The sequence below is a fragment of the Pyrus communis genome, chromosome 10 (assembly GCF_041283825.1).
Source record: "Pyrus communis isolate YQ-2024b chromosome 10, ASM4128382v1, whole genome shotgun sequence".
NCBI lineage: Eukaryota > Viridiplantae > Streptophyta > Magnoliopsida > Rosales > Rosaceae > Pyrus > Pyrus communis.
This window is the reverse complement of record NC_142574.1, coordinates 32,206,312-32,232,906: the sequence shown is the minus strand read 5'-3', so window position 1 is coordinate 32,232,906 and position 26,595 is coordinate 32,206,312. Positions and strand designations below refer to the sequence as shown.

The window sequence follows — 26,595 nt, the reverse complement described above, 5'->3', positions numbered from 1 at the left end:
ATCAAGACTTCTATTGTAATTAACCAATTTTTGAGAACTGAGGTTCTTAAGACTAGAGTAATGTTATTTAGTTGCACAAAATTGATATATTTATTCAAGCATTTTGACACGTGGACTCGACATACGACAATGAAATTCATTTCTATTGGACAGTGTATGTTAACAAGTATGTTAATTTCTGTGTTCAAACAACGTTATCGAAAATAAAATACTTCTAAGTGCAAAATGAGAGTACCAATTTTGTTTTACTTAACACAAATTGATTTCGAAAATTCAACTCATTACAGAAAAAAGAGCAATAAGGGTCTAAATTCCCACATTAAAAATTCAATGTTTTGGGCAAATTGGGCTCACTCGCAGCCAAGTCCGACTAGATCCGACGCAGCTGAATCATTGCCCATCGAAACTTACCAATTCACAACAATAATTATACTCCTCTACATCTGAAATCCATAATTTTTCACAATATTAAACCTCCTTAAGTTTCTATGACAAGGGTAGTACTATTTATACACCTATTTTTACTTTCCATACATGTTTGGTGATTATTGATCATTGATCTTCTTCAATTTATTCGATCTGACGACCAAAATTGAGAGAAGTGTGTGAGAAGTAAAAATGGGTAAGCGGATAGCACTATCCACCGCAAATTATCCATCAAACCCGGTCCGGCTCCACACAGCATCCCTGACCCGCCTCATGTCCCGTCCCTTCAAGGTTCGCCCTACGCCTTCGAAAACCGACGTTGCCCCGCGCGTGGACTCTCGCGCCAGGTACTCGTGTGGGGGAATCATCTCCGAGTCATTGCCATCTAAGCCGTCGCCCATTTCATACAGCGAGTCTACTGAGTCGACCCGGAGAATCTTGCTCCAGTCCGGCACGTTCACGGGAGCTGACGTGGCCACGTGGTGCCCACGTGGGGACGCCACGCTGTCGTGTCCGCGGAACTGGTGCACGACCCGAGGCGACGACACCGTCTTGCCAGAATCGTCAAACGCCAATGACAGCCCGCCCACGTTGCGATCGTCTCTGGCAATTCGGCGGCCCCTCCTTGCCTGAATACCACCGTTGCTCTCCGGGAAGGCGTGTGGGCTCCACTCGCCCTGCGAGTCCTCGTTTTCGTGGTCCTCCCTCTCGTCGACGCTGTTGACCATCGACCAGACATCGTCCTCGCCGAGCTCCGGCGAGTCATGGGCGTGGCTGTAGCTGCTGTAGGTCCCGAGCAACCGTTCGCTGCGGCTCTGCGTCAGTTTCCGGCCCTTCGCCATATGTCATAATCAATCGGATTCAGGTCCCGGAATCGAGAATTTCCGGCGACCCAATTGAGGAAAGGAGAGACGCCACGAAACCAATTCACAATTCCATCGGCCCTCAATATATTATAGGCTTACGCATAAGCTGGGAACTGGAGGGGTTGACATGTATATATATAGTAGATATATAGCATTCCCCAGAAAATCACACACAAACAAATAATTCATTTCATTTGAATTTGGGCGTCATTTTGTACGCAATTTCTTTATGATAACCTCTCAAATGCGGTAGAATTTTCTCTTTTCCAATATTTTGTTTTGTTTTTTTTAATTTATTTTTGTTTAAACGGTCAAGATTAAATTACATAAATATTTAATTATTACTGTTGTAGAGGAAGAAAATAATAGTAAGAGAAGGACCGGAAAAAGACAAAATTTGAAAAAGAGAGAATTCTACTCGAAAATGTATGACGGTGATGTTAAAAAAGAGAAAGGATCCTCTCCAAAGCTAAGCAGTCGAAGCTTTTCATCAAACAATCTGGATCGTTGATTGATGTGCAAGTCAAATCAGGATCGTTAGTTGTGTGTAATGAGCCAGTAAAATGAATTAATAAAAACCTTTGAATTCAATTTATGCGGCCCTGATTATTTGATTAGCTCTGGAGAGGATCCGTTCTAGTTTAAAAATAGCAACAGGTTCAGGAAACATTAAAAAATAGGAAAATTTCAATGGGGGTAATTCTTCCAATATACGCGCTCCCGCCAACACGTGGGGAGGTGTTGATCTTTACTTTCCCCGAGTTAAAATGGAAACCAATTTCTTATGTTCATGTAAAATCATAACAACTAATTACTAAATACACCTATGAGGTATGAGGCCGCTGCAATTTTTTAACTTATCGATATGAAGTATTAAAACTTTAACAATTCCAGTTATTTTTGTGCTTGATCAAAATTCGACCAGAAACAATTGTTTTAGTGTGATTTGTTTGCTAAGTGGTTGTCGACGAATTTTAGGTTCATATTTTATACGTCACGTTCTTATTTTTGTTTTCTAGCATTGGAGAATCACACGATGATGGCTAAAAGAAAGTTGAAATACATCTGTGAGTCTTTTCGATTATCAAAATAATGGACTGTTGTAACGAAATCATCAGTTGGTTTTTTTTGTTTTTAAGTAGTAGTGAATTGTAACCTCATTAAAGATAATGAACAATAGCCTAAACAAAATACGAAAGTAATAATTCAGATTGCTAATATTTAAAATAAATAAATAACAGTGTTCAACTTTAAATGGACTACCAATTTTTTAAGGGGTAAATTACAGCTTGAACATTGACAACTGAAGTAAGGAAAATAGAGATACAGAAGCGATGGGAGGGAAGGAGAAAATGAAATTGGTTGTAAGATTGATGGCTATGTCAGTAAACATGTTGGATTGTGACATCATCAATTAACGGTTAAATTAATGAATACTTTAATAGATATATGGCATTGCAGCTAATATCTTATTGGATAGGGTATTAGATTTTCACCTATGCCTCCCGAATTCAAAATTATTGTAATAATTTTGAACCCGTTCCCATAACAATAAATTAAAAAATAAAATAAAAGAATGATGTGTGAAGTTCCAATTCAACTAAATACAAGTGTGCAAATTATAATTTACCCTTTAATTAATTTAATCTTAATTTTTTGTTTAAGCAAAAGTTTAATCTAAATTAAGACAGAAAGATTTTAATGCAGATGAGCAACTTATTCTCAATTTAGTTAGACCTGATTTGGTACTGAGGTGATTCTGATAAAAGCTGCTATAAAAAAAAGTTAGGAGCTGTTTTTGTGTTTGGTAAACACTCAACTTCAGCTTTTTTACACAGTTTTGGATGAAAAAAGCCAAAAACAAGAAGCTGCAAAACCCAGCTTTGAAAAACCGGTTTTTTTTTCACATCTGTTTTACATAAAAGTTTACCAAACACTCTAATACTGCTTTTTTTTTTTTCAAAAGCACTTTTACAAAAAAGTTTACCGAACACTCTGCTGCTTTATTTCACAGCTGCTTATTCTCACAGCACAGCATAAGCAGCTATTTTTCAAAGTACAGCAATACCAAACCAGCTCTAAATATCGGCATGTATACAAATAATAAATAAATAATCTCGTTCCGCGCTCTCGTATGCGAAGCTACAAACCGTCCACTTCGGTATTCCCTCTACACTAGCGAGCGGGTCCAGCTTTCGGGGTTTCGTCCATGCCACGTGGATGGACAGTGACCAGCCAAATAATATCTTCAGTAAAAAATAAGTAAATAAATGGTTGAGGATGTTAGTGGGGGATGGCTACTGATGGTGAACAGAAGATTAGCGTATGCATAATTGATGGTTAAGGGGTTTTAATCAAGTTTAGTGTTGGGGTTAAATTAATTAAATCTCCACTTAGGATAGAAATGCAAAGTGTTTGTGAAGGCCACATTGGACGGTCCAAAATACAATAGTGGGGTCCAACAAGGACTTGTCGTTTTTGGAAGGCCCATATTTGATGGAGCTGATCAAATCACATCCAATTATATAAGGGTTTTTCATTTTTTATTTTATTTTATAAATAATTCCTTTGAAATTTCGGTTTACTTTAAGAAACATAAAGTTTCCGTTTTAAAGAATGGAAATTTGTGTTTGCGTGGGTAATGATAGAGAAATTAAACTTGTAAATAAAATTTTATAAATTAAATGACATGAAATGTGATGATTGGATCATTACTTAAGCGTTGGTAAATCTGCTCATTCTTATTTGTAACACATCATTTAGTTTGTAAATTTTGTCTGCAAATTTAGTCTCCCTAGTATTACCCGTTTGCGATTGTTATTGAACTAATATTATCAGTTGTCAAGAGACAAAACTGATTAAATATTATGCAAGCACTTTCGGAGGTTAGAAAGACATACATAGACATTTCTCTCCTAATCATCATCGTATGATTCACTAACGCCAATAATCGAATTTAGAACATACCATATAAAATACAAACCTAAAATTTGTTCCCAACTACTAAACCACCTTATGGTTAGTTTATCACGAAGTTGGAAATATACTAATAAAGTAATCATGCTCGAATCACTAATTTGTGCAATTTGACTGAAAAGAAGTGTACTTATGCTCGATATTATAATAAAACAATTCTAGAACCTGTTGACCATATTGTATTCTTAAAAATATTATGACTTATGATTATGAGTGTATGGTGCACATTGCAACGAAGAATGTCCAAAATTTTATCATGGCTTTGTGCTGTGCATATGTTAGCACATATCCATCAATTCCACCAAAGTTATAATACAAATATTATAAAACGCGTGAGAAATTTTTTTATAAGGCAATATGATCATGTAGCTGATTGTATCACTCTCACACATGCCTTGTGAGTTGCATGTTGTACTTACATGGGCTAGATGATACTCAAATGTAAGAGGACACGTTCCTTTGTAAGAGTAGCATGTGCATCCACATTATCAGACAATCATAATGTAATTTTTTTTTCTCAAATGATTAACAAATGAAAATTGCATAGAAAGTACGGCATCAATCAAGTTTATTGTTAAAGTACCATTTTTGTTTTGTAAAAGGAGACTAGTTAGTGGCTTCGTAACGACAGTTCATCATTTCGAGAGTCTGGAAGACTCACAAAAGCATTTCAGTCTCCCTCTGGCCACCATCATATGATTTATTAGCGTTAAGAATTGAACTAAAAATATACCGTGTGAAATACGGACCTGAAATTCATTTCCAACCACTAACTACCCGTAGTAGTTTATTGTTAAGTATCATGGCTATGTTAACTTTCTATACACACTCATTTTCATGATAACATCATTGATTTATCTTATTATATTTAAAATATATTTATATTAAAAAAATTAAAAAAATAAATTAACATCAAACTCGCTATTTATAAAATTTAATAAATCACGTCATTTGATTTTTAACATAAAAAGTTGCATTTGTTATCCACTTGGGTTATGGGAGGATAAGGATTGATGATGTTCCATATATATCAAATGGAGGACCCCCTGCCCTTTTGTAAGGTACTATTGAGGATCCCTCTCCCTTATACCGGCCTTATTGTGTGGGATTCTTCTGCGGTGAGGGACCCCTGGGTTATCAATGACCCGACCTTGTCCGGGACCCGCTAGCCATGTCCCATGGCCCGTGGAGATGGGTTCACTTGTGATGCACCCCGTCCCCAAGTACCTGAAAGGCTAAAACTGCCTTGTGATGGACCTCTCATTCCAATCAAGTATCCTATGCTGCTTAGCTTCACTTGGAAATGAAATTGTTACAACGGTAAATAATTAAGATTTCGCTAAATAGTTTCAAACGAACTCAAATTAAGATTTTGCTACACTCTATCGTGAGTGCATGATTGTACAGTTTTTTAATGGTTGATGTATGCAAACTCCACGTTTTATCCTCCGACAAAAGAAACATTACTGCTTGTTTGCAACTGATCCTAACATTCTCAGGCAATCTAAGCATGTACCGCAGTACCATGTAGTATATAAGCCATCCAATGACGGTAATAAAATTGGAATATTTGACAAGTACAAAAAAGACTAAAACTTGCATTTCCCCCCGCCAATAGTTTCCTTTTTATATCGAGCATGACAACACACATCACAACCGTCCATATCACGTCATGCATTGCAACATTTGTTTTGGTGCGTGTGAGTGTGTCAATTATGTAAGAAAATAAGAATCAGAATCCCACCTGCCACTAATTAATCAGCCACCACCACCCCTTTCATAAACAAAATGAATTAAAACAAATAATTGAAAACCCTAATGAGTGTCGAGATGGAGAGAATATTTCCTAGGGATACATCTTGATGTGTTTACTACAACACTCGTCATATAATTTAAAAACGCTTATCATGTGACTTGGTCACGCAATAAGTGCTTTAGCCACATAAATATAACATAATCTCACGTAACAATAATATATCTTGTCAAGTTGGTTTTGTTTAAATTCAATTTTAGAAGAGATTTTATCAATCTTTCATGCAACTGTTGTATTATCTCCCTTTCACAACTTAAAAGAGTGAAAAAATAAAATAGTGAAACGGTTACATCTAAGATTTTTCTTGATTCGGTGTTTAAATTATTATGTGATGAGGCCATGCTCATATATATTTGATTTGTTAATTAGATCTAGAGGATCAAATGGTTGAGGAATCATTGTACTAGGGAGCAGGGATAAGAATCATGGATATTATATTGTTAAGGTAGGAAAACGTCACGCCTTTAGGATTAATATAACATGAGATTCTTGCACTAACACAAAATTATAAAAGAGAAGAATCAGAAAGGTTTTGTTGGAGGTTTGTCGGGAAGTAGAGGAGGCTTTGCGTTGTCAGGTTGGAATTTGAATCCTCTCCAGATGTTAGTGTCCGAACCTGAGTGTTAGGTTGGAATTTGAATAATTTGAATTGCCTGTTTTGTTTACTCCGGACAAAAATTCAGAGTAAATTTCTGTCTGTCGTCAAGACATGTTATTCGTGCACAAGAGATACTATGTAATAATATTGTAGTTGCAGCGCCATCAAACTTTTGTTGCTCAAGTTAAAATTATCAAAGTTATTAACTTATCCTTTGTCTTAACTTGGAGCTTTACGATGAATCAAACCTCAAACTAGTATCTCAAGCTAATAGTATACTGTTATGCATTTTAAATTTCTCGCATAACATTATATGATTATATTTAAATACCATTACAATGACTTATATGTTGTGAAAAGTTAAAAAAGATAACATATTTGATCGTCCCTTCTGTTTTCTTGCAGGAACAAAATTGTATCATCATGCACACTTGAAAGCTGTAAATCTAAGAAGAAGATCAGCGTAAATTATGTTCCCTTTTTACAAGATGTTTGGTTTGTTTTGTTGGCTTTTAGCCTGTTACATCCCTTCATCGTTGTGACGTTTGGCCAACTGGTGCGCCAAGTTGAATGACAAGTTGCATGAAGTACCAGATAATTTTGCTGCCAAGTTGCCAACTATTGGAGCAAAATTACCATATCCACTTGAGATGTTCAACTGGGTTGTAAGATTTTTCAATCAAGGTTCTGTGTTAGTTTAGTAACGAAATCGCAACTTAATTATTAAATGAAAACACATGAAGATAAGGTGTAGTTAAGATTAAGATATATATAGGTACGAGTTCGATTCCTCACATGCATGTAAAGAAAAAAACCAGGGAAAGCGAGCGAATCGAAGTAGAAAGATTTTTGCAACGAAAATTATGGAGGCAAAGTTTGGAAGATAATCCATCAAATATCTCCGTCACAACTTTTTTCAACCTGCAGAGATAGAAGGAAATAGAGGTCACACTCTACCATTTTTCAAGAGGGAGTTTACCACAAAAATTTAATGCTGAGAAAATTTTATAGTGAACATTATTATTGTTGATTGATTGGCAGCAAGCTGAGGTGGTAGGCTGTTTTTTACGTATATGCCTCAAACGATTAAGAGGAGCGATCGTTTTCTATTGTTTGAGTTGATACAATCATGAATGTTGATGTTGGGGCTAGCCAAGTCATTGCTTCTCTCTCTAGAAATAAATTCGGCACACCATTTTTCTCTTTTTGAACACTGGTTATGCTAAATAATTTTCTTTTGTTTTACTTGATCCAAGGCCAAAAATAAACAACATTATGCATGTAGATTAAATAGTGTACGAAATCATTTCCCCCTAATTTTTCCACGTGATCAAGATCGCTGATTTCAAGTGAAAAATATTGTATATTTGGTGTGTGCAGTTTGCCAGTTTTGTAACGACAGTTGAAAGAAAGTATACCTATACTTTAGGAGGTTGTCGGTGATGAAAATGCTCGATCGGTCGTCCCACTTGCATGACATGATCGATGCCAGATGCCAAAGCCTTGTGGTTGTGACAATGCTGGCAAGTGGCAAGTGGCAAGTCCTTTTTTCTTGATCATCAGCTGGTGGGATCATTGTTTGTACAATCATGAACCGTAGACCACGGCTCTTGTTCTTCCAAAACGAATGATTGATCGAGTTTTCCTGGGCATCGATCGTAGTCTTCTCTCGATCCACAAAATGTCAATCATCAGAGGATGAACCAAACCCTACCCATGCTCAAGTTGTTTATGATCATAATCTCAACTAAATTCTTAATTTGTATTTTATTTTTAAGTAGAGCCACAGCATAAGTGTGTGTGTGTGTGTGTGTGTGGGGAGGTAGTATTATAATCAAGGGCAAAGAAACGCCAGTACAAACAATAGTCCCACGACAAGCTCAAAACGAGGGTCTCTGAAAAACCTTACCTAGAAATAACCACTTAGGAAAAATTTCAGCGAAGGAAAAGAGGCCGAGCAAGCTAACAAAGACTAGTTATTAGGAGGGAGGGGAATAAGTGGAAATCTTACATGCGACTAGGTGCATAAGCATGATTACTTTCCATCACTACGATAAAGCGCCAACTTGCCTTATTTTGTGTTTTTAGCAAGTAGTTTGGCATAAATATCAGCTGGCTAATTATATTTGTCACGACTAATTCTTTTTATTTTGAGAACTTCTATTCTTTACAAAATGGTGCGCAAATTAAATGGTTTCAATTATCAAGTTTAATTATAGGATTTTTTTTAATACATACAATATTATATTATGAGTTTGGTTGTGACATCCCATATCGCCCAAGGGAGTGATCCTTAAATGTATATTCCCATCTCTACCTAGCACGAGGCCTTTTGGGAGCTCACTGGCTTCGGGTTCCATCGGAACTTCGAAGTTAAGCGAGAAGGGGGCTTGAGCAATCCCATGATGGGTGACCCACTGGGAAGTTGCTCGTGAGTTCCAAAAAACAAAACCGTGAGGGAATGGTAAGCCCAAAGCGGACAATATCATGCTACGGTGGTGGAGCGGGCCCGGGTAGTGGTCCCCCCCCCCCCGAGCCGGGATGTGACAATTTGGTATCAGAGCCTAACCTTGGTTGCGTGTGTGCTGACGAGGACGTCGAACCCCTAAGGGGGGGTGGATTGTGACATCCCACATCGCCCAAGGGAGTGATCCTTAAATGTATATTCCCATCCCTACCTAGCACGAGGCATTTTTGGGAGCTCACTGGCTTCGGGTTCCATGGGAACTCCGAAGTTAAGCGAGAAGGGGGCTTGAGCGATCCTATGATGGGTGACAGGTTCCATGGGAACTTTGAAGTTAAGCGAGAAGGGGGCTTGAGCAATCCCATGATGGGTGACCCACTGGGAAGTTGCTCGTGAGTTCCCAAAAACAAAATCGTGAGGGAATGGTAAGCCCAAAGCGGACAATATCGTGCTACGGTGGTGGAGCAGGCCCGGGAAGTGGTCCCCCCGGGCCGGGATGTGACAATTCGGGGCGAATCACTTCCCGGGCCTGCTCCACCACCGTAGCACGATATTGTCCGCTTTGGGCTTACCATTCCCTCACGGTTTTGTTTTTGGGAACTCATGAGCAACTTCCCAGTGGGTCACCCATCATGGGATTGCTCTAGCCCTCTTCTCGCTTAACTTCGAAGTTCCTAAGGAATTCGAAGCCAGCGAGCTTCCAAAAAGCCTCGTGCTAGGTAAGGATGGGAATATACATATAAAGATCACTCCCCTGGGCGATGTGGGATGTCACAATCCACCCCCCTTAGGAGCCCGACGTCCTCGTCGGCACACCACGGCCAGGGTTAGGCTCTGATACCAAATGTCACATCCCGGCCCAGGGCTGATCACTTCCCGGGCCCGCTCCACCACCGTAGCATGATATTGTCTGCTTTGGGCTTACCATTCCCTCACGGTTTTGTTTTTGGGAACTCACGAGCAACTTCTCAGTGGGTCATCCATCATGGGATTGCTCTAGCCCCCTTCTCGCTTAACTTCGGAGTTCCTACAGAACCCGAAGGCAGTGAGCTCCCAAAAGGCCTCGTGCTAGGTAAGGATGGGACTATACATATAAGGATCACTCCCCTGAGCGATGTGGGATGTCACATTGGTTCTATTTCACCTTCGACAAAAATCGAACATAAAATCTCTTATTTACAAATGAAAAAGAATATCATTAGACCGTAGTATTAAGTAACAATTTAATTTTATGATCTTAAAAATAAATATAAAATGTAAAAAGAAAAGGTACAAAAAGATAAAGTTGCTGATATTCCTCTTCTATGCAATTACTCACCATCGTCAATACATAACCCTAATGTTTCAACATATGAAATCAAATTATAAGTTAATTAAGAAGTCTACATAAACAAGCCATTTTCATTTAAAATTAATCTCCGTTATAAAGTTTTAGAGGCTTTAAATTTCAAGATAATTATCATCTTAGAGTGTACCCAACTTTTTGCAAACAAAACCAATACAAAGTATACTACTAAGTGAATGCAGTACAATTAAAGTACGTTGAACCACTCTAATTTCTTGTACGTATATGAATACAATCTTAACACGCCTAGTAGTTCTGGCTTTAACCCGCTCGAATTCCTCTTTGTTGACCATGCTAAACACACGTCAATTATCATGATCAAGCAGAAAGATGAGAGGAGGTCCAGATCCATGGCCAGGGAGGGCCCATGGCCATACGAGAAGAAGGGGTTGGCGCCTCCGGAGTAGTGACAACCTCATCTTCTTCTATGGTCATATCCCTTTTGGCCATAGACATGGCTATTTGGCTGGCTCTTGAATTGCCGTGACTGAAACTGAAAGTGACAAGATACAGATTGATCAAACTTAGAATTGAATCATCTACATTCATCAGATTCTTAAAAACTGTTCAACTTTCTTTTATGAAAAGCAGGGGTAAATGGTGCATAAAAATCATCACATATCAGAAGAAGATTTTTGAGCATCCTCTTAGCCTAATATGAAATAAATTAAAAAAAAAAAAAGCTCAGATCATGAACAATGAAGGACACATTAATATAATGCCAAAATGTAATGTAAAAGGGTCCTGTTAATAGTACAAGCAAAGGTGACGCTACAGCCCCTTGCGTGACAATTTGAGTCAATCTTACATATTATTAAGTTGTTTTCTGAGATGCTAGTATTTGCTGGAATTAGGTGACAAAAACAATTACAAAGTAGAAGAATTCTGGAGATATGTATGAAGCACCTGATGTAATATTTATGTGAATAAATACGTAATTTTTCATAAGAATGCAAGTGTATCCAGTATAAAAGATAAAAAATAAATGAAATATTCTAACTATTCTAATTTAAAGGAAGACTCTGAACAATGACAGAGATTAGCTTGGCAGTAGAATAACTAAAAGAATGTTCAGTCACACAAACATCAACTTATCTTAAAAAAACACAATAGCACGGATTGCAACAAACTCTATATGGCCCCATAAACAGTTTTGAGCACTCCTTCACTTGATATCTTTGCTCTTGAAAAATGGGGTCTGCAGTTCCATATATCCCATTTTCTGAAGAAGATCAAGAATCAAGTTTATCAGAGCTTGACTAAGGGCCACACCAGCACCTTTCAGGTAAAATCCATGGATTGTTTGCAAACATTCAACGACACCATGGCAGGATTTCGTTTCATACAAGGAAAATGGAATGGAGAAACTATGATGAATGATGTGATAGATATATAGAGACCTCTTTTTAAATTGAGAGGATAAAAAGATGAATGAAAATCTGAGGGTGAGATTAAGATAAGAAAATTTGACACTTGCAAAGAGTTGAAATCTTATATGGATCATAAATAACGGATTATAACATAGTCCAATAATGGAGCCATGACATAGGCATGATATAATCCAATAATGTAGTAATTCTAGTTACGATTCTTTGTGAAGAAAATAATTTAGTATCATAATTTGAATTATTTTTGGTCAAAATATTCACAACATATTTTCAACAACGTAATGTTAAAAAGAAGTTAACACAAACAAAAAATTTAGTCCCAAACTCATAACTCCTAGTAATAAGTTCATCACAACAAAACAAAACAACTCATATACTATTTAACTTCTTGACAGAAAAAAAAAAAGTACCAAACTCTTACTAAGTTTCGTTGCACTCGCATTTGGTCGCATAAGAAGTTCCAAGAAGCAATTTAAAATCGAAGTTGACGATGAGGAGGTATAAGTTAATTTGCTAGCTAGTTTTTTAGTACTCTTGCATGCCATTAATGTTGTTTCATATTTATCGAACGTGTTCTAGCTGTTTTTAACCCGGAGATGTAACGGCAAAGCAAACAAAATTTGCTAATTAAAACTTCAAAGTACAAACAATCAACCAAGCTTGAATACACGCATCAACGAAACTTCAACATATAAACTAACCAACTAAATTTCAATAAACACACCAATCAAACTTTAATACACATATCAACCAAACTTCAATATCCATCAGTTAAAACGATCTAAATAACCAACCAAACTTCAATACACACACAATCAAACTTTAATATACAAATCAACCAACCAAACTTCAATATCCACCAGTCAAAATTACCTAAACAACCAATTAAACTTCAATACAAACACCAACAAAACTTCAATGTACAAACCAACCAACCAAACTTCAATACACACATTAACCAAACTTCAATATCTATCGTCAAAGCTACATAAGCAATCACCAAACAACAATAAATTCTTTCCATTGGATTTAAATTTCAATCGTGGGATTTTTTTTTTTTTTGACTGTTAGATTTGGAAAAAGAAAAAGCAAATATACCGTTAGGTCAAAATCTAGAGATTGCAAGAAAAATAAAATTTTAATCTAGACCATTGATCACCAACTGCCCATAAATCAAACAGCTCGTAATCCCTTAAAATATTATTGTTTTGCAGCTGTTGCCTAGTTGTTGGGCACTTAATCACATCCTCCGCCCATTGCTTTTTTTTTTCAAAGGAAAGGGATCATCTTCGGATCCCTTCCTCCTAATCTACCCAATTAGGAAATTCGGATCATTAAAATTTAATCTAACGATTGAAGTTATTACAATTTTAAAATGTAAACCCTTGTTTGTAGTCATTTAATTAAATTTCAATCACACGGATTCTCTGATTTAATGAATTAGAAAAAAAGAATTTGGAGAGAATCCCTTTCCTTAAAAAAAATGCGTGGCCTAAAAAAAAGTTTAGGTCAGCTAAATACAAACCCAAATTTAGGTTCTAGTTTGGGTCCAAATTTAAACTTTTTGGATTTTAAGTCACTCCATTGAATTGCATTTCTTTTAAACCCAAATATCTGAGTTTGAGTCTTGTACATGGAGTTGGTCTTACGATGAATTAAATGCAAAACTCCTCCCCTCCCCTCTCACCAAATGCAACATGTGTATATTATGTGAGTTTTATTCGTATCATTGAAAAATGTGAAATTTGAAAAGATGTGAAATGTACATATGTGTGTATACTATGTTTATGTATAGTAGGTTGATGTTTTAAAAATAAATAATATCGATATGTGTACATCAGATATAAGTGTCTTAAAATACGAATGTAGTACACGGATTTACATACTAGAATTTATCCTTGATATACAAATGTAAGATGTTACTATATGTCGATGGTAGGTACTAATGTTGTATTCCTCTCAGGGAACCAAGTTAGAGTGCCCTCTTCTCATTGGACTAATTAGGATATCCAATGGTGAGATCAAATTTGAGATGCAAAAATTACATTTATATTTTATTTTACTTATCAAAGAATGTAAATATGAGTTCCACTCCAGTAAAAAAGAAATTTAGGATTACATTATTTTTCTCCATTTGACTAGTGTAACCCACTTTGTGAGAAAAAACTTTGTTGTTGTTGTTGTTTGACTAGTGTAACTCACCATCTAAAAATGTAAAATCAAAAGGCAAATATACATTTTTTTATATCTTTTGTTGAAGATGAATTATTAACATTCCGCGGTTGAAGAGCTTTCCAGCAAAGATAAATGTATATGTTTCATAGAATATCACTTGTAATGAGAAAACAATTTAGGATTTGTATTGCGATGACCGAAGTTATTAGCTACGAGGCCGAATAGCGACTGTCTCAGAGCTCTTCAATGGGTCCAGCCTCCTCTCTCTTTTCCACTGTAGGTGATGCGAACAAACCTGTCTTCGACCCTGTTTTTCTTATCAACTTCAGACATCAAGGAGGTACCTGTGCAACAGCAATGGAACAATTAGAGTCACTACATCTGCACCAAACTCGGGACAAACACGGATATCATTACTGCCGCCATAAAACAAAAATGTGTTACTCACCAATGGGAGGCTCGGTGTTCTTGAAGTAGACAAACAAAGACTTCTTCCATGGAGATTCATGCTGAATCCTTAACCGAATAAAATCAACAAATTCTCTGAGAGGCATATCGCGATGAACGTTGTATCTGCAGTAAAAGAAAAAACAAAGGACCTGCAACAACATGTGAGATGTGAACCCCTTCATCCAAGTCAAGCTATACATCTTAATTCTTCTCTTCCTCCTTTTTGTTTCTGATATCTCACGTAACATATGATATACCAAAAGCATATGTACATGTGTGTGTGTGTGTAAAGGAGGAGGTCAAACCCTATTCAATATTGCAATAAATTTCATGACAATTAAAGCAAAATGGAATCGAAAACAAACTTCTTCATGTCAATGTCAGGAATGTCACTGCTTGCATCCTTCCCCACCCACACCTGCATCGAGGCTTAAATTACAGCATGTTTTATCTCATATGAAATGCATAGAAGGAAATAAACATATTCGATGCAGCGGAATTCTAACCGGTATATGATCTGGTCCCCTCTCCCTCACTTTCCAAGCATCTACGTCATGTGGTTTCAGCTTTTCCAAAAAAGGCCTGAGAATACAAATCAAATCAAGATAATTAAAGCACAAGGGAAGGGGTGTAACTAATTAACTACCTGTGTGCATAATGGTTCCAGGGGTCTAACAGACCAATCGACTTTGAAAACTGAATTATTCCGATTCTCCTACAAGCATAAAGGAAAAGGAAAGGAAACAATCTTTTGTCCATTGCCGCGAACAAATTTAAGACAAATAAAGCACTAGGGATCGACAACCAGCTTCCTCCTCTTGATCCTGCCAGGAATTATGTCACTCCTTGCAGCAGCTCTACTCTTAGTCCTCTGCGTAGAGGCGCAAATTAAAACAGAGGCATGTCCACCTACTCACTAGGAAGTCAAAGTATCTAATTTAGTGGAACTCTTACTGGTAACACATCAATGAATTCAGAGTCGTCTCCTTTCTCATTGCCAGTGTAGGTTATGTGAAGAAATCCATCTTTGCCCTTGTTCTCTGCATCAAATTCAGACATCAAGGCCTCTGCAGCAGTGCAAGAATTAAAATTACTACATCACAAGGTTGACAAATAATTTGGGAAACAAAAGAACAAAAAATGCAGCTCTGCTTACCATTAGGAGGTACAGTGTTCTTGCAATACAATTGAGCATGAACTTTATCGAGTTGACGCCCTATAAACTTGGCAAAAGCTCCGAGGGGCATGTCATCACGAACAAGGAATCTGCAGTCAGGAGCACTGGATAGGCGATACAACCATGAGAGAACCCTTTCATATAAGACAAGCAATGAACAAAAAAAGTTTCACTTTGCAGTAAAAGGTGTGTTCTCCTCTCCTTTCTGTATGCAAATCTAAAATATAGATACGGAGTGCGAAAATTATTTGGAATGTAGGCTTCACAACAAAGGCAACCAATCGTACAACACATGACTAGATCCTATATGTTGGGATGGCATACAGATTGCATATAAACTTCAACCGACACATAAAAAAAAACGCAAACACGCATCAAGTATGGGTCTTTCCTGATGGATTTCGGAGCATATGATATACCAAAAGCATAAATGGAAAAAGGTTAAATCGTGCACCTATTTTGTAATGACTTTAAACTATGGAATCGTGCAACGCGCTTTCAATTGTCTACACCTGAAGGCAAAACACTACGATATAGGAAAACTCAATGGTTCCCGTCATGTAATTCCCTTTTCGGAAGCAGCTTCTGTCAATGTTGTTTTCTTTGTTAATCAGTGTCTAAAAGGAAGATGCCATTTTCCTTGATAAAGTAATCATATATGATCCCCTCCCCACCCCCCCCCCCCCCCACCCCCCCCCCCCCCCCGCGCCCCTCCGGGGCATCCCGCACTACCTTCATTCTTTTAAATGAAAACTATTGTATAGAGCTTGAAAACTTTGAGTTTTAACGATAAAGATAAAATAAAGGATAAAGTGAATGGTATCAGAATTGATAGTTTAGTGTAAAAATATAATTTTTCGTTAAAATCCCCTTCTTCTAAATAGCATAACAAGATGTGAATGTAAAATTGTAACCAGTGAGTACTGGTAGTAATTATAGCCGCTCTGTTTGACCAACAAAAAATGGTAAGTATAGTTGCTTTTTGCCTTAACCAGTGCTCGTATATGGGATGATATCAGAATTGATATTTTAGTGTAAAAATATAATTTTTCGTTAAAATTAATAATACTGTAAACTTTTCGTTAAAGTCCCCTTCTTCTAAATAGCATAACAAGATGTGAATGTAAAATTGTAACCAGTGAGTACTGGTAGTAATTATAGCCGCTCTGTTTGACCAACAAAAAATGGTAAGTATAGTTGCTTTTTGCCTTAACCAGTGCTCGTATATGGGATGGTATTAGAATTGATATTTTAGTGTAAAAATATAATTTTTCGTTAAAATTAATAATACTGTAAATTTTTCGTTAAAGTCCCCTTCTTCTAAATAGCATAACAAGATGTGAATGTAAAATTGTAACCAGTGAGTACTGGTAGTAATTATAGCCGCTCTGTTTGACCAACAAAAAATGGTAAGTATAGTTGCTTTTTGCCTTAACCAGTGCTCGTATATGGGCCATGGTCGTCAACAATGGCTGCCTTGTATGTCAGTCCCTAAATCTTTAATTTTAGACTGCTCGTACATGGGCCATATACGAACAAACGTAATTAATTATCTTCCGAATCTCTACAAAGAAGATCCGGAGAGAATCCTTGTCCGCATATGTCGACCAAAAGCCATTTTTTCTGCAATTTTTAAGGACAGAGAGAGGGGCTTAACCCACTTGAGAACTAGTAAATTATATTAGACTTGGGGCACATTTCATGTAGGACATATCACATGCTTAACTCATTTTGTATGAGTTGTTTGTCCACAAATTAGCCATTTTCAATAATTGTCGATATTTGAACTACATGTAAATCAACGATTAAAAGTCACCAACTTATAAGTTATAAGTAAACAATTACTGTTCATATTCTTTCCAAGAATAAATATTGAGAAAATCTTGATTGTGTCACCTACCGCATAACGTAACACACACACCATAAATTGTCACCCTTGCCTTGAATCTTAACGTGTTCCAACTATTATTCTTGTGTCGCCTTATGCGCTAGGCGTACCCTAAATCCCCTATTCGACTTTTAACTGTAAAAGGATGTGTTTGATGGAAATTTCAATATGACATGTGCATTTGTCACAACTTAACATATATTGATCATAATTTCAGCATGCCAAGGTTTAGATGGGAAAGGAAAAGAGAAAAGGTTTTGGCTTTAGGAGATGGGATGATCCAACACGACAAATATATGCCTAACTTTTTAAGGTTTGTAGATGAAAACTTTCTCAACAAACTTTGAATCAAAGATGGAAAATTAAAGTAGCAAATTGAATTCAACTGTATGTGCTAGAGAAATTTACATGTTTTTTAACGTTATTGTGATGCCTCAGACTAATAACGTTATATAATGCGTAAAGCAAAAAACATTCAATGTAATGTTATTAATTCGAAATGTCATGAAAGCATAGGAAATCTTGAACTCCAAGAAGAAATAAAGTCACCAGTGTGAATAGCCATCACTCTCACAACAGAGATGCTGATGCAATGTGCCAAAATATGAGATGCTGATGCATCATGCCCCAGTGCTAGCTTCACTGTGACAACACACATCTAAAGAACCAGGAGCGAGGGCAGAGAATATCCCTCCATGGACCCACGAATGGTGGGCCCTCCCATCCCCATAGACTAGTACCAACTTCCAAGTTACCCAGTGCCCGCTCACTGCGACAACACAAGGCTAAAGAACCAAAAAAAAAAGAACCTTCTATTCCTTCGGGTATCGTTTGGTATGCAGACGGGACGGGACAGGATGGAACGGAACGGAGCGGGAGCAAAGATGTCCTCTGATGGAAACAAGGAGGAAGAAGAAGGAGACGGAGATGTTATAATTTTGTGTTCCACGGATGTGGAACGAGTCGTTCCAAGGGGGTGAGGTGGAACGAAAATTCACCCAAAACTCGTCCTGTGGAATAGCTCGTTCCACCAGTTTTAGACGCACCAAACGTGGGACGGAACGCCTTGTCCCACTCTGTTCCGTCCCGTCACACATACCAAACGGTACCTCGTGGAACCTCCAAAGGGGGGCCCGGGTTGAGTTAAGTTGAATCCGGATCCTTGCAGGATCCTTTTTGCGAGGATCACAGGAATCCGTCAATTGTGTCTGATTATCGTACATCGTACGGTTAGAAATTATTTTAAATATTTTTATTTAAAATTATACACAAAGACAAAAATTGACCGTACAACATACGATAAACAAACACGATTTACAAATTTATAAAATTCTCAACAAAAATGATCCGGAGAATATTCTGTTGGGATTAAGTTTTGATCACCCAGGGCAAAACCACCCAGGTCAGTTTAAGACCGTTTGGATGGTCTGGTCTTACACAACAGTTCACGTACATGACAAATTCTTCTTCTTCTCCATTTGGAACTTGTGGCGGTGACCAACCATTTCAGGTACTAACATGTCGTTTATTATGTCATTTTCTTGCTCTTTGATTGAATAAGGACATTGTCTCATTGCTCCTTTTGCACAAATATCTAGGAAGAATGCAAGCCCTGGGAGGGGCTCACAGCATGTTGGGAGTGAGGGAGACAGGAAGAGAGTTGAGAAGCAATTTCATTCCAAAACGTTAAAGGTGCAGGTCAACCTTGAGACTATAATCCCAATGAAAGCAATTGTGGTTGAGTTTCTTATTAGTTTACCTGTTGGCCCTATCTGAATTCCCTTTTCTGTTATTTTTTTTATATTTTTCTGATATATTATATTTACATGGTCTAGAAAATTGAGCTATAATCATTCTCCTGTTTCACAGATCAGTTTTGATTCCTCTTCATTGGAAGCAGTGAGGGTTCTTGAGATCATCCCAAGGCAGAATATAGCAAAACAGTGAGTACTTACTGTTGTTCTTTCCTCAGTCAGTCATTCATGCCATCTGTGAAGTAGTCTTAAAAGATCATCTCAATTTCTGGTTTCTGATTTAATCTAAGAATTTACTGCAATACATTTATGTCTAGGTTCTTTCTGAAATCGAAACAAGAGCAGTATGGTAATGGAGAAGAAATTACATGTTCTAATACTTTGCCGTCTATAAAAACCTACCGGTGTGTGAATCAGCAGATTTCCCATGCATCACTGTTGCGAAACTAAAGAAGCCAGCATACTTTACGCTTGAGGTGATACTTTAACTTCAACTGTTTGTTGTTAAGGTTTATGTTGTATTTGCCTCTGTAGCTTTGCACCCTGGTTCCATTGCAACGCTATACCAAAACTTGGCACTCTGTCTCTCCTTTGATTGCAATACATTTGATCAACCAGGGTCAGGTTTGTTTGTTTGTTTTCTTCTGTTTTGGCTTTTAATTTGGTTATTGTTTTGGGCTCTGCTGCTTCCTCAGGATAATGAGTGTGATTGCATTAGGAATTTGCAGAGGGATGGAGTGAAACCTCTTCTAAGTATGACTCAACTTCTCTCTCATATATAACATGTTGTGTTTCAGATATCATGTTTTAAGAATCTGTTTGGCAGCCCCATTTGTCCATTTGTTTTACAAATTCAGCATGTGTTTTAGAAATGTTCTGGCTTACATGGTGCATGTCTCTGTTTTATGATTTTCTTTATTAATAATTCGATTTGCTGTACTAGTCAATCTCTGTCCTTGTTCCCGTGCAGATGCATCCACTACAATGATTGTAAAACATGGCCATGTTCTGGACTTGCTCGCTGCTTCCCAGATTGATAGGATGAAGGTAACACTTGCTTCTTACATTTTTTTTTTACATTACATTGGTTTGAGCTTATAGTATTTTGTTCTTATTTCATGATGCTCACAAATCTTCGTGTTTTTTTGTCACTTTTGGCCATGGAAAGTAAAAATAAAATAGCAGGCAGATGTGCAGAGCCATGGCCATGTTCAGGAGGGCCTATGGCTATAGGAGGAGGGGGGGTTGGCGCCCCCCCCGGAGCAAGTTTTGCTCAAGGGGAAGGAAGAGGCCGAGGTGGCAGGCATGGTGGACGTGGCAGACAACCGGTACCCGCCGCCGCCGCCCCATCGTAAATGGCCAGCGGCTAGGTAATGACATTGATTTGATGAGGGAATATCACGGGGCGGTGGCTGCTAGTTTGAAATATGTCATCACACTCCCTTTGCAGGATTATGTGAGTGTTGGGGACATGATTTCGCACATATTGAGAGTTGTTGATGTCCACGGGAATCGGGCATTGACCGTGCTGCACCGGATTACCTTTATGATGAGGTGAAATGGCCAGACAGTGTGTGGGATGATTTCCGCCGGACTGTCCAATTAGTAGAAATTGTTTTTCGTGTTGCACGAACAGTAGAGGTCAATATCCACGGTCATGTGAGGCAACTGGCTAGGAGAGAGATTCCCTCCTTAACCGAATTGGTAAACTAGATTCGACTTTAGGGAGCAGGAGATGGAGATCGAGAGAGGTTTGAGGTGCTGATAGTCGGGCAGGTGATATATTACCACTCCGACGAGATTGAGACTTATAGCTACAGGGAAGGCTGGGGGAGGGCAGTCATTGCTCTGCGAGGTGTGTGGGTCTCGAGGTAGAGATCACTCTGTAAAGGAAGGAAGGAAGGGGCTAAGCCGTTAAATCAAAGTCACAGTCTTAGCCCCTTCCTTCCTTTACAGAGTGATCTCTACCTCGAGACCCACACAACTCGCAGAGCAATGACCGCACACCTCTACTGTTCGTGCAACACGAAAAACAATTTCTACTGATTGGACAGTCCGGTGGAAATCATCCCACACAGCTATTCTAGCTTCCTCTACTGTCTATCTGACTTTTTGGCCATTCCGCATGATCATAAGGGTAATCTGGTGTAGCACGGTCAATGCCCGATTCCCATGGACATCAACAACTCTCCGTATGTGCGAAATCATGTCCCCAACACTCACATAATCCTACAAAGGGAATGTGAGGACATCTTTCAAACTAACAGCCATCGCCCCGTGATATTTCCTCATCAAATCAATGTCATTACCGCGCCACTGGCCATATACAATGGGGCAGCGGGGACCCGGTTGTCTACCACTTCGGCCTTTTCCTTCCCCTTGAGCAAAACATGTCCCTCCTCCTCCTATGGCCATAGGCCTTCCCTAAACATGGCCGTGCTTTTTGATTTTCCATGACTGAAAGTGACAAAAAAACACGAAGATTTGTGAGCATCATGAAATAAGAACAAAATACTATAAGCTCATACCAATGTAATGTAAGAAGCAAGTGTTACATTTAATTTGACATCTCTGTAGAGGAAAGAAGGAAGGGACTGTGACTTTGATTTACTTGTATCAAAGTTACAGTCTTAGCCCCTTCCTTTACAGAGTGATCTCTACCTCGAGACACGCAGAGCTCCCACAGCCTTCCTGTAGGCTGTAGCTATAAGTCTCAATCTCGTCAGAGTAATATCACCTGTCCGGCTATCTGCACCTCAAACCTCTCTCGATCACTCTGTAAAGGATTGTAGCTGACTTATCGAACTAAACAATCATTGCAAGAATCAGAATTTGGATCTAATCTGCTTTTGTTTTCAAAGTGATGAGTTTTTCTGTAGTTGACTTGAATGATGCTATGGTCTGAGGGCAGGCCTTATTTTAAGGGGTCAGGATTGCTCATTTCCCTTTTATCCTAACATTTTAAGAGGGGGAAGTTAGTTGTTGATTCCATTGTTCTTTAATTATCTTTTTTTTTTTTTTTTTTTTTTGCTGCGATGGAAACTAGAATAAGGGTTATTCCCTTTTCATTTATGCTTGTAGGAAAATCGGGAAGATTCAGATTTCAAGGTGGATTGGTCTGTTGGAACCATTATGCATACAGGTAGTTAATTAGTTGCCCCTTCCCTTGTGCTTTAGATTATCTTGATTTGTATTTGCTACAATGAAATGGGATTGCTGTTTTTTCATCTATGCTTTGGATATTTGTTCAGGGATTACCCGGGGAGGTACACACCAGTGTATTTAAATGCTTGGGAATTGAGGGCAAGGGAACCAAATCATATACCCGTAAGACTTTCACTTTATTAGATACGTACATTTTCTCCTATGCCTTCGGTGGAGTTAATACGTAGGATGCTCTAATTTGAGCCTTTGTGCAGGTGAGTGTGGAGAAGGATGCAAGCAGTGACATTCCTGATATTGACATGACAAAGTTTGTTTCTGATTCCTTTTTGCTTTGATTATAGTGATTTGTATTGCAATAATGGAATAGGATTTGACGCTCCCACCCCTCTTTTTTTACATTATTTGTTACGAAACCTGTCAGAAACAAATAGGAGGAAATAGAGAAGAAATAAGATGCACACGCTTGTGTTGGATGAAGGGTTCTCACATGTATTCTGTCACCTGTCCTATGTTTTTCACTGCAGATACAATGTCCACCGTGATATGCCTCTCAAAGAATTTGTTGATTTTATTCGGTTAAGGATTCAGCATGATTTTCCATGGAATAAGAACATCGAGTCTCCCATTGGTGAGCATAGCTGCATCACGTTTTTGTTGTAGGCCGGAAGTAATAATATACGTCATTGTCCCAACATAGGTCTGGATGTAGTCACTCTAATTGTTCCAATGTTGCGCAGGTACTACCTTGATGTCCGAAGTCGATGAGAAAAACAGGGACAAAGACGGGTTTGTTCGAATCACCTACAGTGGAAAAGAGAAAGGAGGCTGGACCCGCTGAAGAGCTCTGAGCCAATGATCTGAGCTGCTTAGATAGTACGTGGTTTGAAGACTTGAAACTGATAAAATACTTCGATTTCACAGTTTCTCGCTCAAAACCTAATCGTTGAAGTATGATATGCACCAACTCTTCATAAGTAACGCTATCTGGCGCAACCGTTGATTTCACTTGACCATCAATGTATTTGGTGTCGATCCATCTACCACTGTACTTCAATATAGCACCAAACCTAGTCATTTTCTGAAATAATGCAACCAAGATAATCAGCAATAAACAAATTTTACGTATGTGGAAGGTGGTGACTGCTCGTTGGTGGTCTTGGAGAAAGAAGGGGGACGCGAGAGAAGAAGGTGGAAGGTGGAAGGTGGTGGCTGCTCGTTGGTGGTCTTGAACAAATGTACTGTCGGGAATCTGTTGTAGTCGAAGAGGGAGGAGGAAGGAAAATAAGAGTAAAAGTGTGATCGGCGTGTATTAGGGAGCCATACACAAAAATATAACCAATATTACTTACAATTCTACTTTTTTATGATTAGGATCAATGGACAAATATTATACATCTATTGGTCGAAACTAAAAGTTAAAATGATTATCATTGAATTATAGGTGACGTGACAATGACTTCTAAATAAATTAACATAAATCTCAATTAATTAAAAGATTTAAGGAATTTTCCCATTGCAAATAGAGCCTCCTATACACCATTGTCCATTAAATAGAAAGAAAAAAAAAAGAGTTTTAACAAAAAGCTCGCGGTACTGTTTACTTTAACGAAAAACCATATTTTTACACTAAAAAGTCAATTCTGGTACTATTCACTTTACCCTTTATTTTGATCTTATCATTAAAACTCAAAGTTTTCAAACAATTTTCATTAGTTTTCTTAAAAAAAAAAATTAGCATTGTTAATGAGTTCAAAATAAACAGAAAGAGACGAGAAGATTGTCATTAACTATTTGTTTTAAATTATAAAAGCTGAACAAGAAATTGGAAGGCTTCCTTGGTCAATGTTCAACATGCTTAAATTTTTTTATGTAAAACCAATTTTTAGGGTTTAAAACCTTAATATTCCTTCTTATGCAAATTCTGTATCTTCGGTGATAATCCTGTAACAGTGACGAAATTAATAGCCTCCATATTTGGTTTCTAAATGCCTTTCCGCATAAGATCATTCAACTTGTTTGACAATCTAATTGGTTTCATCCCCTTCGTCTTTAGGACTACACATGCTATTCAAACCACCATCATATATTCTAGTATTTAGTTTCTAAGTGCTTTTCCAAATCAGAAGTTCAGTTTGTTCAACAATCATCCATGATTATTTTGTTCTTACTGTAACTTTAATTTAGAAGGTTTTATTTCGTTGAAATTTACATTGACGACTATAGGTTGATGCTTAGCTTGATTAGTGCGTCATGTCAGAACGGTACGAGCTGAGCACCTCGCTCGGCCTTGGTTATCCAACCCTACTACCCAAGCACCATTCCATTACCTTTGCGTCTTGTCCTGTATCTTTGTCACTGAATGATGGCTGTCACGTGGTGTGATTGACATCTGAGTACACCTGTTTTTGAGAACTTGTGTCACAAAGTTGTCAGTCTGCCAACATGCTCTTAACAGGCGTGAAATTCTTGCATCTCTTGATCGAGCTAGGCTCATGAGCGGTCGGCTACTGTGCTCGAATATATCCTCCTGTAAGCTTCTTGAGCATTGGGCTTCTAAAATTTCTCTTGAGCTTTCTAAGAAACTCTTTCCAACCAGTACCATTATTCAGGCCTAAAAATGCTCGGCGTTAACAACCCTTATATGTCCACATGTACGAACAATTTATGCTATTGTCGAATTGGACCAACTAATTAGCTAGAATTGGTGAAGTTGTTGCTCCAAATATATTAATTTATTGATTTATTAAAATTCCCAAGTCAAAGATTCCATTTGCACATCTATGTTCACACTTCTCGTCCGATCCCAAATATGCCATTCCAAAGTCCAATTCACACGTTGAATTTGAAAATCTAAGTGGCTAAGCTAGCCAGAAGAGATCAAGTATATATATAGTAAAAGTCCCTTCGAACTGCTGCAGGGTTTGACCATTCCAGTTAATCTAGAAATATTTCTCAATTCGTAGAAGCCATGCAAATCACGGTCCAGCCGGCTCTCGGCTAGTCAGCCTAGCCTCCACACTTATATTAGAGATAGGGATTAAGTATGAGAACAGTTATTAGCATTTTAAAAATTATATTTATCATTTTAAATTTTCAATAATTAGAAAGAAAAATAAACTTATAAAGAATGTAGAATAAGATTTTTAAAGTATTAATAATAGTTTCCTTAAACATACACCATTTTTCTCCTTTTACACTCTTGTTTGATTTTTTTTTTTTTTTTTGGATAATAACAAGAATAAAGTGTAATAAATAATTAGGATGCTAAAATAATGCGTACAAATAAACTCTGTTAGACATATTAAAGAATGTAACGTGTTAGAAATCTAACAAAATTAAGGTGCAATATATAATCAACGGCTACTGATAAAATTTTACTAAGATCTTTATGATAAAACTCTAGTAGGTAATACACAAGTTAACGATGAGTACGAATGTAATTAGTAATGAGTTGTTGGTTTATGTGTCTGAAATCTTGACAAGCCACACTAAGTAATCAATAACCAATTTGGAGAGATATTTTGCAGGTATTGAGAATTCGAGTCACGTGGGCACCATTGCACATATTATAATAGGAGTACATGATCGAAGATTCGTATGTTTCACTTTGAAAGAATATTAATAAAAAAACATCAAAAGTTGATATGTCTCATTTTTATACTTTTATGGCTCGTTTACTAATCCATAATTAGAATGAGAGAAATTGAATTGAGGAGAAGTTGGTATGAGATAGAATCAAAATCAGATTCCTATGGAAACCGTTCACAAAAATTTCAAAAATCAAAGTATGAATAGTACTGAACCATATAAGTTGTTTACTAATTCACATGAATCAGAATGAGTTGTTTACTAATTAATATGAATCAGAATGAAATTCAATGTGATTACAAAAATGCTCCTATTTTAATTGCTAATCATTTTTCATTTATTATTTATTTTGGCAAAACTTTATCTTATTTTTTAACTTTGTGAGAAAAACTTTAATTCTTTTTATTTTGTTGATTTTTTATTTTTTTAGCTAAGACACCAATTTTGGTGGGTTAATCCGAAGGGTAATCTTGAATTTTAAAATAAATGAGTGTATGGGGAGAAAAAAATCAATTTGATTCC

General features: G+C 37.4%; 3 protein-coding genes across 4 annotated transcripts; 1 reads left to right on the top strand and 2 right to left on the bottom strand.

Moving 5' to 3' along the window:
• Window positions 1-238: 238 nt before the first annotated feature.
• On the bottom strand, window positions 239-1,503 carry LOC137728030 (protein S40-6). The gene has a single exon (XM_068466905.2). The coding sequence runs from the start codon at window positions 1,266-1,268 to the stop codon at window positions 651-653; it is 618 nt and encodes a 205-aa protein (XP_068323006.2). The 5' UTR covers window positions 1,269-1,503; the 3' UTR covers window positions 239-650.
• Window positions 1,504-14,506: 13,003 nt separating this feature from the next.
• LOC137728618 (autophagy-related protein 8C-like) lies at window positions 14,507-16,249 on the bottom strand. 2 transcript variants are annotated; one of them, XR_015952176.1, is made up of 3 exons: window positions 15,658-16,249; window positions 15,008-15,568; window positions 14,507-14,919 (listed from the first exon to the last, which is right to left on the bottom strand). XR_015952176.1 is itself a non-coding variant. In XM_088677561.1 (3 exons), exons 1-3 carry the CDS (start codon window positions 15,746-15,748, stop codon window positions 15,292-15,294), a joined length of 285 nt encoding a protein of 94 aa, XP_088533687.1. In that variant the 5' UTR covers window positions 15,749-16,242; the 3' UTR covers window positions 15,028-15,291. The 2 variants fall into 2 exon arrangements, 1 of the variants encoding a protein (XP_088533687.1); XM_088677561.1 differs by lacking the exon at window positions 14,507-14,919 and having other exon boundaries at window positions 15,028-15,372; window positions 15,456-15,568; window positions 15,658-16,242.
• Window positions 16,250-19,019: 2,770 nt separating this feature from the next.
• LOC137727239 (uncharacterized) lies at window positions 19,020-23,519 on the top strand. Its single transcript, XM_088678133.1, has 9 exons — window positions 19,020-19,076; window positions 19,492-19,512; window positions 19,728-19,796; window positions 20,016-20,073; window positions 22,402-22,462; window positions 22,572-22,647; window positions 22,740-22,792; window positions 23,010-23,113; window positions 23,223-23,519. The coding sequence occupies exons 1-9, from the start codon at window positions 19,020-19,022 to the stop codon at window positions 23,321-23,323; spliced, it is 600 nt and encodes a 199-aa protein (XP_088534259.1). The 3' UTR covers window positions 23,324-23,519.
• The last annotated feature ends 3,076 nt before the right edge of the window (window positions 23,520-26,595 follow it).

Bases quoted from the DNA above. Each gene is read 5' to 3' on its own strand.
- LOC137728618 (XM_088677561.1), bottom strand. From the start codon at position 15,748: ATGCCCCTCGGAGCTTTTGCCAAGTTTATAGGGCGTCAACTCGATAAA. The intron at 15,569-15,657 runs GTAAGCAGAGCT...GCACTGCTGCAG, and splicing joins GAACACTGTACCTCCTAATG to AGGCCTTGATGTCTGAATTT. The intron at 15,373-15,455 runs GTAAGAGTTCCA...GCCTCTACGCAG, and splicing joins AATTCATTGATGTGTTACCA to AGGACTAAGAGTAGAGCTGC.
- LOC137727239 (XM_088678133.1), top strand. From the start codon at position 19,020: ATGACAAATTCTTCTTCTTCTCCATTTGGAACTTGTGGCGGTGACCAA. The intron at 20,074-22,401 runs GTATGACTCAAC...TTATGCTTGTAG, and splicing joins TGGAGTGAAACCTCTTCTAA to GAAAATCGGGAAGATTCAGA. The intron at 22,648-22,739 runs GTAAGACTTTCA...GCCTTTGTGCAG, and splicing joins GGGAACCAAATCATATACCC to GTGAGTGTGGAGAAGGATGC.
- LOC137728030 (XM_068466905.2), bottom strand. From the start codon at position 1,268: ATGGCGAAGGGCCGGAAACTGACGCAGAGCCGCAGCGAACGGTTGCTC.